General features: G+C 44.1%; 1 protein-coding gene across 2 annotated transcripts in view; it reads left to right on the forward strand.

The window, feature by feature from the left end:
* The window catches only part of cpne5b (copine Vb), a gene marked incomplete at both ends in the record, with an annotated part of 80,813 nt that overhangs the window by 58,987 nt on the left and 9,326 nt on the right, over positions 1-12,500 (forward strand). For both annotated transcript variants that reach the window (XM_083667509.1, XM_083667508.1), the window contains 7 exons: positions 412-516; positions 4,199-4,240; positions 4,532-4,607; positions 6,612-6,665; positions 7,562-7,623; positions 11,428-11,474; positions 12,401-12,500. The exon at positions 12,401-12,500 is cut by the window's right edge and continues 82 nt beyond it. In XM_083667509.1, the coding sequence (XP_083523635.1) occupies positions 412-516; positions 4,199-4,240; positions 4,532-4,607; positions 6,612-6,665; positions 7,562-7,623; positions 11,428-11,474; positions 12,401-12,500 (486 nt within the window). The remainder of the gene's footprint in view (positions 1-411; positions 517-4,198; positions 4,241-4,531; positions 4,608-6,611; positions 6,666-7,561; positions 7,624-11,427; positions 11,475-12,400) is intronic.

Raw genomic sequence — 12,500 nt, forward strand, 5'->3', positions numbered from 1 at the left:
GGTGGATGAGAGGGATGAAAGAAGTCAGACACACACCATTATAAAAAGAAGCAGAAACCCACAGCCGTGGACAGGGATAGAATTGTAGTCAGAAATGTGTTTATTTGTTCAACTGCTCCTGTTTCCATCGAGTACATACTGGATATAAAAAGATGTTTTCTCTCTTTATTTTCCATCTGACCTCCTGTCTCTGTTCCTGCACCGCTCTCCTTTCCTCTGTCTTTTTCTCTCCTTCTGCCCCTTTCCTCGCCTGTCTCTATCTGTTCCCTTCAATTCCCTCCTCCTTTCATCTTCCTCCCCAATCTCCCCAATCTCCCCAATCTCCAAAATCTTGTCTGTCTCTCTCTCTCTCTCTCTCTCTCTCTCTCTCTCTCTCTCTCTCTCTCTCTCTATCTATCTATCTCTCCTCAGGTTCACGATCTGCCATAAGACAGAGGTGGTGAAAAACACGTTGAACCCAGTATGGCAGTCCTTCGCCATCCCAGTGAGAGCACTCTGCAATGGAGACTTTGACAGGTACTCCTCGTCCGCTTGTCCCTCCCCACCCTCCACCTCCCTGTCTGCCCTTCTCACCTATCACCTCACTGTCAACTTCTCTGCCTCTGACTCTCTGTCACTCTCCCCCATGGACCCTCTCGCTCCCACCAGGCTTATGTTTATTTATGTAAGCTAAACACATGGCCATCTATTTAATCCTCCTTTAATAAGAATGCTATGGCATGCTCTGCATTTAACCCAAATAAATCAATAACAATAGCAAACCGAGGGTCTATCTTCCACCTTATCACATTACACCATAGAGTCCACGTGATAGAAGATCCCTGTTTATTGATTGTTCCTGGAATGGCCTGGCCTATGTGATAAACCTCTCCCATAGTGTTCGATGTGCAAGTAATCTCCACACGTCCCCCCGTGTTGGGATCCACTTATCCAACTAAGCCCCCCATACCGATAAGCTGCCAATGATGCACCGTAAAGCCACTTAGGATTACGGATGAGACTGTGTGAGTGGAAAGGCAGTTTAGTTGTGTTGCTTGTAGGGGTTGTGAGAGAGGCAGGGAGATGTAGATAAAGAAGGGTATTTAGAGAGAGAGAGAGAGGGGGGGGGGGGACAGAGAGAATGGAGGACACAATCAGACACAAACACATGAATGCAATCCACCCTCCCAACACACACACACACACACACACACACACACACACACACATACACACACACACACACACACACACACACACACACACACACACACACACACATATAGAAACACTGAACACACACACACACACACACACACACACACACACAGCCTCTCTGGTGTTACATCCAGCCATTCTGTCTGTGTGGGAGTAATGCGATCTGACAGGGGAAGACCTGAATTCAGCCTGGAAACACTACACGTCACGTGATATCACAGAGAGAATCATCCTTTGTGTGTGTGTGTGTGTGTGTGCGTGCGTGTGTCTGTGTGTTTGTGTGTGTGTGTGTGCGTGCGTGTGTCTGTGTGTTTGTGTGTGTGTGTGTGCGTGCGTAAAGGAAAGTGTATTTTGCAGCTTGTCTATTGTGTGTTCCTACACGATCATCTACATCAGAAATGACAAGAACATACAGGCTCATTTTGAGTTGCAGCCAGAGAATCGGACACTGCAGGCAACCTCGTAGCTTCCCAGCCAGCCCACTGCAATGTATCAATCAGTCAGTTAGGTTGGACTGGGTACATAGTGTTCTCATGTAGTGATCTCACAGTGTTCACCAAACATCCTCTCAGCATTCTCAAAGTGATGCTTTCACAACACTTCGTGTTCTCATAGCCTTCTCATACTGTCCCACTTTAAGTGTAAGAGAGGGGAGAAGAAAATGGGAAGAGGACAGGAGATAAATTGAGAAAATGGCAAGGGGAGTAGAGAGAGAGAGAGTGAAAGAGAGAGAGAGAGAGAGAGAGAGAGAGAAAGAGAGAGAGAGCGAGTGAAATAGGAGAGGAGAGGACTGAGTGGTGTACTTAGTTCTATAACAGAGGCAAATAAAATCACACACTGTGACACAGAGACCAGCTGCAGACACCAGGCACTCGGCCTGATGGGTAAATACCACTCTGTGAATAAGTGTCCTAAGGAGAGGGGGGGGAGAGGATGAGGAGGGGGATATGGTGGGCTTTGTAATCTTTGCCGATCATGACATTTAACTCTCATGAGAGGAAATTATAACCCAGGTCTCTCTCACTGATTAGCATGATTAGCATGATTAGCATGCTACTCTGAGTGAGTCACAGGCACTATTTCTGTCACTGGCAAAGATCATAAACAGACCCATGAAATTATGGCTGAAGTGTTGTGGTTGTTTCTCACAATATACTCTGACTATACTAGGATTTTCATTCACGGGTGAAGTACTGTATGTGTGTTGACATTAAAGGAGATGATACATTATACTACATTATACTTACTTTGCCAAATGCTGTACTGTACAGTATATCCATGGCTCCGGAGTTTAGAGCCAAGTTGGAGGACAATTTGTAAAACCCTTTGCAGTGCATTGATGGCACTTGTGTTTTGAGCCAACATGAATGGACAGGTCCTGTATGTCTAACGGCTACGGTGTTTGGGAACAGGGCTTCAACTATCCTTGTTTGGCGGTAGGTCAGAAAGAGAATGATTGACAGGTCCTGCAGGGCATGGCATCTGTCATGTCCCAGTTTCCTGCTCTCTCTCTCTCTCTCTCTCTCTCTCCCGCCCTCTTTCTTTTCCTCAGAGAAGGTTTTCATCCACTCTGCCACACAGGTGACTATTGACTCCGCTTACTGGCTGCCAACCTTGAAGATAACCTCAAAGAAGGCAACTGCCACCACAGAGAGATAGGGAAGCAGAAGACTGGAAGGGAGGCGTATTTTTTTAGGTGTCCCTCTTTTCCTCAACGGCAGAAAACCCCTATGATGTCTCTTACTTAGATTGTGTTGGATCTGCGTTGGCGTCAGGTTGGGCTGTGAGGGGTCTATTGGGGCCACATCAATGTAACAGTAGAATGAAAGGGTGAGGGACGTTTTTCAGTGGGTAGAAATCTCTCGGCAGCGTTGCATTTGTAAAATGTCACCCCGCAGTTCATTTGTCATCTGCTTTTTGAAAAAGGTATGGCAGGTATTTTTACTCACCGTAACTCAAATTTGCATGCACTTCGGTTAAGGAGTTTTAGTTTGCTCTTAGATATAAGTTGATACTTCCTTCCCCAAGATAGCACTAGCTTTACCTTGGTACAAAGGCACTCCCATCCCTGCCAACCACCACCGATTTATGAAAGAGGGGTCTCTTCCAAGTCTCTTCCCATCCAAGATCATGTGGAATATTCCATTAAACGTTTCCATGGATAGGAATAGGATGAATCACACATGCATCATGTTGAATAGGTACAAAAGAATTGAAGTACTATGTGAGCCATGAAGGGTCTACTGTGCTTTCCCCTGTAATGCTGTTATTATCAGTGCACCAGATTATTGACTTGTCAATGTCAACAATACTTTGGCTTACGATTCAAATACATATTTCTGTTTTCTCCACACTATCGTGATTTTCCTGAAAAACTGCTCTAATAAACAGAATTGTCTATTTGAGATTGAAACTCAAAAGCAGCAAGCCTTGAAATGAAAAATGAACAGAAACCTTATTGAGGCTCCTTGTTTAGTTTGAGTTGAAAAGCCTCAGAGAAGCTAATGAGCTTGTTGGAGAAGAATGTAGTTATTTTGCCTCATTAATGGAAGGTTGTAGCAATCATTTTTGCACCATCTTGTTTGTGTGTGTATGGTAAAGCAGCACTGCACAAACACCTGGGTCATTTCATCCTCTCAGCTCAGACTGGCGCTGTTTTTTCTGCTGGTGGATATGTCAGTCCAAAAAAGCAACTTGAACCTAATTAAGTGTGTGCATGCGTGCGTGCGTGTGTGTGTGTGCGCGTGCTTACAGTACATGTGTGTTTTAAAGACTTTCTGTACATGACTCATTTCCTCCAAAGCCTCTATCAACACTAATTTGCTGATGAATGATAATCAACAGCAAAAGTTGAATACAACCATATGTTTAAAGGATCATAACAAGCAGATGACGACTTATTTCAGTCTGTAAGAAAAGCTTCTGGGCTTCTGGTGTGTAACACCCAGTAACAGTAGCTTTTAATAACATCTGTTGGTGTGTTTGTTTTCTCTCATTCCAGAACGATCAAGGTGGAGGTGTATGACTGGGATCGGGATGGCAGGTGAGTACTCATCAAGATGTCCAATGATTCATTGGTAATAGATCACTAGAATGTTTTTGTTGACTTTTTTATGTTTTTGTTTACTTTGTCCTCCAGAACATCTATATTGATACGTTCTATACAATTTGAAGTAAAATTCATTAGAATTTGTTAGTTGTCAGAAAGTATTATGTCTGTCATAATATTAGATTGTATTAGACTGATGATGGGGTTTTGGGACTAAAGTACGTAACTAGCTATAACAACGACTTCGAGTCTTCAGTTGTGTTTTTTCCTCTTCTTCTCCTTTAGCCATGACTTTATTGGGGAGTTCACAACGAGCTATCGGGAGCTAGCTAGAGGGCAGAGTCAGTTTAACGTTTACGAGGTGGGTTCCACATGTTTTGTTTGTGTTGCTTGAGTTTTCATGAAAATTCCTCTCAGATCTCGACTGGCCCCCACACTTTTTCTGACAGGATTAAAAAAAAAGATCTCAGCATCTAAGCGCTTAGCCCTCTCATAGAATTTATTCCATGCATTAATAATTCCCTTTGTTTAAGAATGTGTGTGTTTTCTTGTTTTGTCGTTCAACCTCCCCCGTCCAACCCTTGGGGCTATATATCCGGAACGGAATAGTTTTCCATTAATGTCCTTCTTCTCTCCTCCCAGGATTTGTTTGCCATGATAATCACCTGGACACACACACACACACACACACACACACACACACACACGCACACACACACACAAACACACAGGCAGGGCCATTAGCGGGAGTGTGAAACAGGATTAACAGTAGAGCGTTCCAGGCATTTTGAATTATTACAGTTATTTACCACAATCCCTCCTGGGGAGGCTTTCTCATATTATCATAGCTCTCTATGCTTCTCCTCTTCTCTGCCACTCTCTATGCTAACTAGGACTGGCTTACTCATTCAAACTATTTCAACTTTCAGATTTAACCATTGATCTATCCAGCTGGGAAATGCAGAGAAGGCGTTCTGAGTTTAAGTTTGTAATCAATGTGTGTTTTAAGGGACTTAACCATGTTGATTGTATGTCAATTAGTGTTAAAGCTGCCATATTTTTAGATGGAAATGGGAATTAATTCAATTAAGAGATGCTGTGTGTTTGAAATATATTAAAAACAATAGTCACGAACATTTATCCTTCTCAAAACGGTTGTTGGCAGTCATCCGTGGTGGTATCAGGAAATCTGCTCAATATTCTCACTGACTTCTCGAGAGGTGCTTAAATTTCTTTGACGGGATCCATTCTAGTGCCCAATGTTATAAGTCTTCCCGCAGTCTTTAAATACTGGCCCATTTTGTGAGTGTCAACTCCATTTCATGGCATCCTTCATTAGTCACTACCTGGCACTGTGACGGAAAGGTCCTTCAGTTTTTACATTAGCAAGTCTTTCTGTGTGTCAGACAAATTGCCTTCCCTCCATGTTCAATTAAGTGCTGTCACTTTCATGCCCAGCAGCTCTATAGAGCAAAGGTAATCAGACAAGACATCTTTTGTCTCTGTATGAACAGGGCCCTGGTTCATAGACTGACAGGAGAGACAGGTTCTCCATGAATTTGATAGAATTACTATGTTCCAACTGAAAAAGAAGTTTGAGGAAACTGAAATGGATAAGGGTTGGGTGAAGGACTCATCCTGAAAAGAAGAGATGGGTTTTCCCAGACAATGATCCACCTAACCCATCATTTTGAGAACTGTCAGGATGCCATAGTATATCCTATACCCACAGTATAACGTGTCTACACTTTCTAGTACAGCATGTAGTATTAGTATCAGCACCAAGTGTGCCTCTACTTGTTCATGCACAGCCAGACAGTTCTCCTTCTCAACATCCATCTTCCCACCACCATTCTGTCAATAATATAGGCCGGCCCTTTGCCATAAGTATGCATTTGCATTCGACGATGGTGTGTGTTGCTTTGCACACGTGTTTGATACCATTCCTCATTCCATTTCATCCATGACAATGAGCCCGCCCTACGATTTTTACCTCTACCAGCCTCCACTGCTACACACACTTATTTTGCTTGTGCTCAATAAGAAAGACATAAAGATAAAAAGAGACAGTCTGTGTGCATGCGTGCGTGTGCGTGCATGTGCGTGCGTGTGCGTGTGTGTGTGTATATTTGAATTGATGTCATACCTGTACATTTCACAGTCAACTGGATTAGCAAGCAGCCCTGCCTCCCTATGTGAGATGAACGGATCTGCATGCCCTACTTCCATAATAGATTCTTCTCTCTCTCAGAGACCCTGCTGTGAGGAGAATTCCCTCCAATTCCGCTGTTCAAAGGGAATTCCTCTAAATAATCTATTCAGCATCCCCTAATATGTTCTCTTATTTTGCCATTTGCTATTTTAGGTGATGAATCCCAAAAAGAAAATTAAGAAAAAGAAATATGTCAATTCTGGCACGGTGAGTTGTCGTCGTCCCCCTCCCCGTCCCCCCCGCCCCCAATCCCCCCCACCACCTTCTCAATGTGTCTTCAGTTAATTACGATGCTTTTCCGTGCTCGTTGAGAGGAGCGGTGACACCAGACAGAGCTGTGTGTGCTTCCTCAGAGTGTGAACGCAGGCTTTCCTTATTAATTGCTATTACCGGGCTAATTAAAACTAGAGAAAAAAAAGAAAAAAGGAAGGCGAGAGAAAGTGTGTCTTTTGCTACAGCTGTAGTAGTAGACAGCAGTCCCTGCCTCCGTCAGAGTCCTACTTCCTAGAGCCGGCTAGCGTACCACATGCCATTTGGTGGGGGGATGGGGTAGAATAGGCTGAATAGTATGAAGACGATGCCAGGGAGAACCCAGCTAGGAAAGTGCGAGAAACATTCTGAACTTTAAGTGAAGCGGGCTACGTGGGAGGGCACAGATGTGAAAGCACTACACACCCCAAGAGACTTCAGAGAGTGGGAGTCGGGAGCATGCCATGTAGCATAGTACAGCAGCTAATGTGATATCCGCAGACTACGATAATGACTGATTGCTGGGCCCCACGCTGCCCCCCTCTCCTTATCCCTCTCCCTCTCTCCTTCTCTCTCTCATATGCCCAGCCTGTGATGTAAGCAAGCATCCCATATCATCTCTCCTGCTTCCCCCCTGTGGTTTCAGGGCGGAATAAATGAACTCATCAGTCATGGCAATGCAATGAGCATAACGCTACGGCCCACGCCTTATTCAGAGCGAGCAGGATTTCGTTAGTGGGTTTAATAGTGGGCTTCTCCATATGGCTGTCTGAGTGAACAAATGCTAGGTGCTCCTGTGTTGAAGGAAAAAGCAAGGATATTTAAGCATGTCTCCTGTTTGGTGTCATTGTCAGGTGACCCTGCTATCGTTCTCAGTGGAATCAGAATGCACCTTCCTGGACTACATCAAGGGAGGGTGAGTGAGAAGCGAGGCCACTGGAAATGGATGTGTCTATTATTCATGCACATACTTTACACACACGTTGGTATGTGTGAATGCTGACACACACTATCTAGCCACCTAAACACACACACTTACAGTACATGCCTATAAAACATACATAAGCATCATCTTTCAGGAACATACCGTACACAAACTGTTACAAAAAGACACAATATCAACTTTGCAACAACGAAAGTCAGCACAACTTTCGCCCACTTTCTAGTCATAAAAGCATGTGACAAACTTTGATTTTTAGGGTGAAATATGCCTCCCAGCCAGCAACGACACTGCTTTGATCACACCATTAGTCACAGTGTGGGCGATACTGTATCTCAGTGGTTTCAGGGAGTTTCGCTGTAGAGGTTTTGACACATTTGACAAGTATGACAGATCTCACTGACAGCCCTCTGCTTTGGTCCATCCATGGTTGGCAGCCTAGAGGCTAAGGGCTCAAACCTCACAAGTAACTGCCCATCCACACAGCAAGATAAAAATGTACTGACTACCCTGAGTACTCTGGAAAATTAAAATTGAGTTCAGTGGCACTTTATATGGTGGGTTTTCAGACCAGGTGAGTCGCCATAAACGCTGTTGTCGTTGTGTGCTACATTGCTACTATAGTATTGTCTTCTTCTTGATACTGATATATTATTCAATAATGTTGAGTAGCTCATTTTCACGACTAGTCACTGATAGCCACTGTAAAAGGCAGGGATAAAAACTGTGGACATTTTTGCCTATGAGGACGTGTAGCTATAATCGCGAAACAAAAAGTATACTGTCACTACCTCAAGAGAACTGTCAAGAGAACCTCAATATTCAGCCACTCTCAGAGGAAGAATGTCAGTTCAATAAAAGGTCATTTTAGCCATTGAGATTCAGCAATAAATCATTTATCATTTGGAGGTTCTAATTTTGGCCTTGTGGCTGTTACACATCATTTGAATATGACTATAATAATCAAAATTACCATTAAGGACCAGTGAGCCCACGCGTACCATTGATAATGAATGAAATGAGGGAAAATAGAATGATGAGCCCTATCTCTCAATGTTGATTATTGTGTATGACATCTGTAAGCAGGGAAATGGTTTCAACCACATCAGGCATCTTTTGCCTTGACGATAAGAAGAGAGGGTCAGGGGTTGAGATACAGTATGAGATTATGTATAGGTGCAGAAGGTACGGCTCTTTTTTTTTTTGCCTCTTTTCAAGGCAATATGCACATAATAAGTTGAGGAAAAATGTATTAAATTAATTTGTAACAATGAGTATTGACTGGGGTAAGGCAATGGAAATAGGGCTAGTCTCAACATGTTTGAATAATGGTGGGATTTGGAGTTTTAAGACTATTCCATTGGTTCCATTGTGCCAGCATCTGATCTCAACATGCTAGTCAAGCCTCTTGGTCTGTCTTAGGCTGGGTGAGTGAAAGCAGGTGCAGAGACAGTGGTAGTGAATTGATTAAGCACCAGATCCAATCAAAAGAGAAAATTGCCACTCAAGCAGAAGCAGAAATACCAGGAGTAGAGCTGAAATACTTCAAACCAAGCATTACTCTCACTCAGTGTACACACACACACACACACACACACACACACACACACACACACACACACACACACTGCTGACGATGGCCCTGTAGGGCATTTAAGAGGTACTAATAATGCTTCAATCCTTCAGAAAATAGAAAGGAAATATTTGATCCATTTCACAGTGCAGAAATAGGGGAAAACTCATGAAATCAAGATTCCATATCAGAGTGAGAGAGGATTGCATTGTCTTCAGTAATAGATATATCTGTCTAATATCTATCCAGATGTATTGGCCTCAGTATAAAGAAAAACACACAAGATTACAGTGATAGATAGACAGCCTGCTGGTAGCCATAGAGGATAACCATCCTGTCATAACACAGTAAGATGGTCAGCCCTGCTGGGAACATAATAGTGATAGAGAGACAGGCAGAGAGAGAGGGAGAGGGAGTGAGAGAGATAGAGAGAGAGAGAGAGAGAGAGAGAGGGAGAGGGAGTGAGAGAGATAGAGAGAGAGAGAGAGAGAGAGAGAGGGAGAGGGAGTGAGAGAGATAGATAGAGAGACAGGCAGAGAGAGAGGGAGAGGGAGTGAGAGAGATAGAGAGAGAGAGACAGGCAGAGAGAGAGGGAGAGGGAGTGAGAGAGATAGAGAGAGAGAGAGAGAGAGGGAGAGGGAGTGAGAGAGATAGATAGAGAGACAGGCAGAGAGAGAGGGAGAGGGAGTGAGAGAGATAGAGAGAGAGAGACAGGCAGAGAGAGAGGGAGAGGGAGTGAGAGAGATAGAGAGAGAGAGATAGAGAGACAGGCAGAGAGAGAGGGAGAGGGAGTGAGAGAGATAGAGAGAGAGAGAGATAGATAGAGAGACAGGCAGAGAGAGAGGGAGAGGGAGTGAGAGAGATAGAGAGAGATAGATAGAGAGACAGGCAGAGAGAGAGGGAGAGGGAGTGAGAGAGATAGAGAGAGATAGATAGAGAGCTGGCAGCTACAGTAGCGTGCATCCCAATAGTTACTTCCTTCCGATTACTATAGACATTTGAGATGCACCCAGAGAGTCAGAATTAGCCCGTGGTCAGAAGTGTTGGAACATGGCCAACAGTCAGTCAGACAGACAGGGATGGAGATCTGTATTAGCCCCAGTTGCTCAGTCGACATGGGATCACTGTGGTGATGAGAGCCTGAGATGAGCTCCCCTGCTTTCCCTCACATTGATTACACACACTGACCTTTACCTCTACACACACACACACACACACACACACACACACACACACACACACACACACACACACACACACACACACACACACACACACACACATACACACACAGTTATCCACCTCAACTATGATGGATAATAATGGGTGAAGAGGGGATTTGACATTTCTATTAGAGAGCCTGTGCCTTTCACTTAGGTTAGAGATGTGTTGAAGACAGCTTCAACAAGGTAGAGAGGGAGGGTGAAAGATGGAGGGAAGAGGGAGAAGGAGCTGGGGAGAGAGAACAGGAGAGAGCTGGAAGGGAGGAGAGGGAGAAGGAGAGGGCCAAAGAGAGTCCATTTGTGTTGTTCACAGACAAACCGACACATTTAATGTTAGTTTATAATGGGTTCACGACTGGGAAACTCCGTATGAATTGATAACACAGAGCGAGTAATTAATGAATAAATGTATTAATTAATACCCAGGTCAGGGAGGTCTGACAGTCACATCTTCCCTCTCCCCCGCACCCCGAAAGGTTAATATGAATTTTGTTCTGTTTCATTAAGATTTTATTATCTTCTTTCTCTTCCTGACTGAATCTCTAATGAGACAGTCTGCCTTCCCCTCATTTCAAAAGGAACGTCTCTCTTTCTCATAAATTAGGGCAGTGAAAGACATTTAATTAGCGAGAAAACTGCATTATGGTTTTCTCTTAAGTGCTCCATCAGTCTAAATGCTTGCACTCAGCCCTTCATGAGGATGTATCCCCAACCCCTCCATCCATCTCTGAAGGAATTGAATAAGATAAAGAGAGCTCCATTTGGGGTTTTCTGGCTGATAACACACACACATGCGCGAAGGCAAACAGCACACACACACACACACACACACACACACACACACACACACACACACACACACACGCACGCACACACGCACGCACGCACGCACGCACGCACACAAACAAACAGGGTTTGATTCAGAGTTGTTGATACGTGCTCTCTCTGTTGATTTTCTCCATCTTCCCTCCATCTCCATTTCAGGACCCAGATCAATTTCACTGTGGCCATCGATTTCACCGCTTCTAACGGTGAGTGATTCTACAGGCAATGTGTGAGGCCAAGAATGAATGGGGGTGTTGTTTGACTGTCTCGCTTCTCTAGTTCAAGGATTTATCCAGAGACACACACACACACACACACACACACACACACACAAACACAATCAATATTCCCGAATTGTCTGAGTGTGTACCAGGGTCAGCCACAACTAGTGTAGCTGTTCCTCTTATATGCCCAGTCAATACATGCATACCGTGACCCAAAATGGCACAGCATCAGAGCCAAAATGGCTGAATACGCCCTCTACTTGACATGAGGAGTAAAAGGCCACACTTTAGTGTAATTACTCCACTTACTGTGATAAATTATACCTGAGATCTCCCTTGCCTGGCAGGTTAGTGTGAAAATAGCATACTGTTATCTATGTGGGGTTGAATCAGTGTTCCAGAGCTAAATGACACAGCTGGTGTTCAGAACAGTGTCCCATGACCCCGAACACATTCAGGATCATTAAACAGTGGAATGTTTCAGAACACTTAAAGAGGTGCAGAATATTGAACACTGGAAACCGCTTGTTATTGCATCGAATCACAAGTTGTTTTTAGATTGTATGAGGAAGCCATAGGGAGGTTAGAGAGGCTTGAACTCACCCCATGCACCACTTACTTACTTTACTCACAAATTGACAATATATTTTCTCTCCAAAGCATTGCAGCCTTTAGCTCAATGGTGGGTCTGTATTATTCCCTTTGAAATGCCCTATTTACTTTTATACCTCTAGACTATAGCACGGTGGGGACCATAGTGGTGGACTGTATTTGTGGGGTTTTAGAAGTGTTTTGTGTTTGTGCTCGGAAGTTTTGTGCGCTCATTTGTATTGAAGTTCACCACATTCAACACTGACCCCCTCATGAGTAACCTCACCATGACCTAATTTGACCTTTGACCACCCCAGGTAACCCGTCCCAGTCCACCTCTCTGCACTACATGAACCCATACCAGATGAATGCCTACGCTATGGCTCTGAAGGCTGTGGGGGAGATCATCCAGGACTA

Source organism: Argentina silus (genome assembly GCF_951799395.1).
Source record: "Argentina silus genome assembly, chromosome: 4".
NCBI classification, from domain to species: Eukaryota; Metazoa; Chordata; class Actinopteri; order Argentiniformes; family Argentinidae; genus Argentina; species Argentina silus.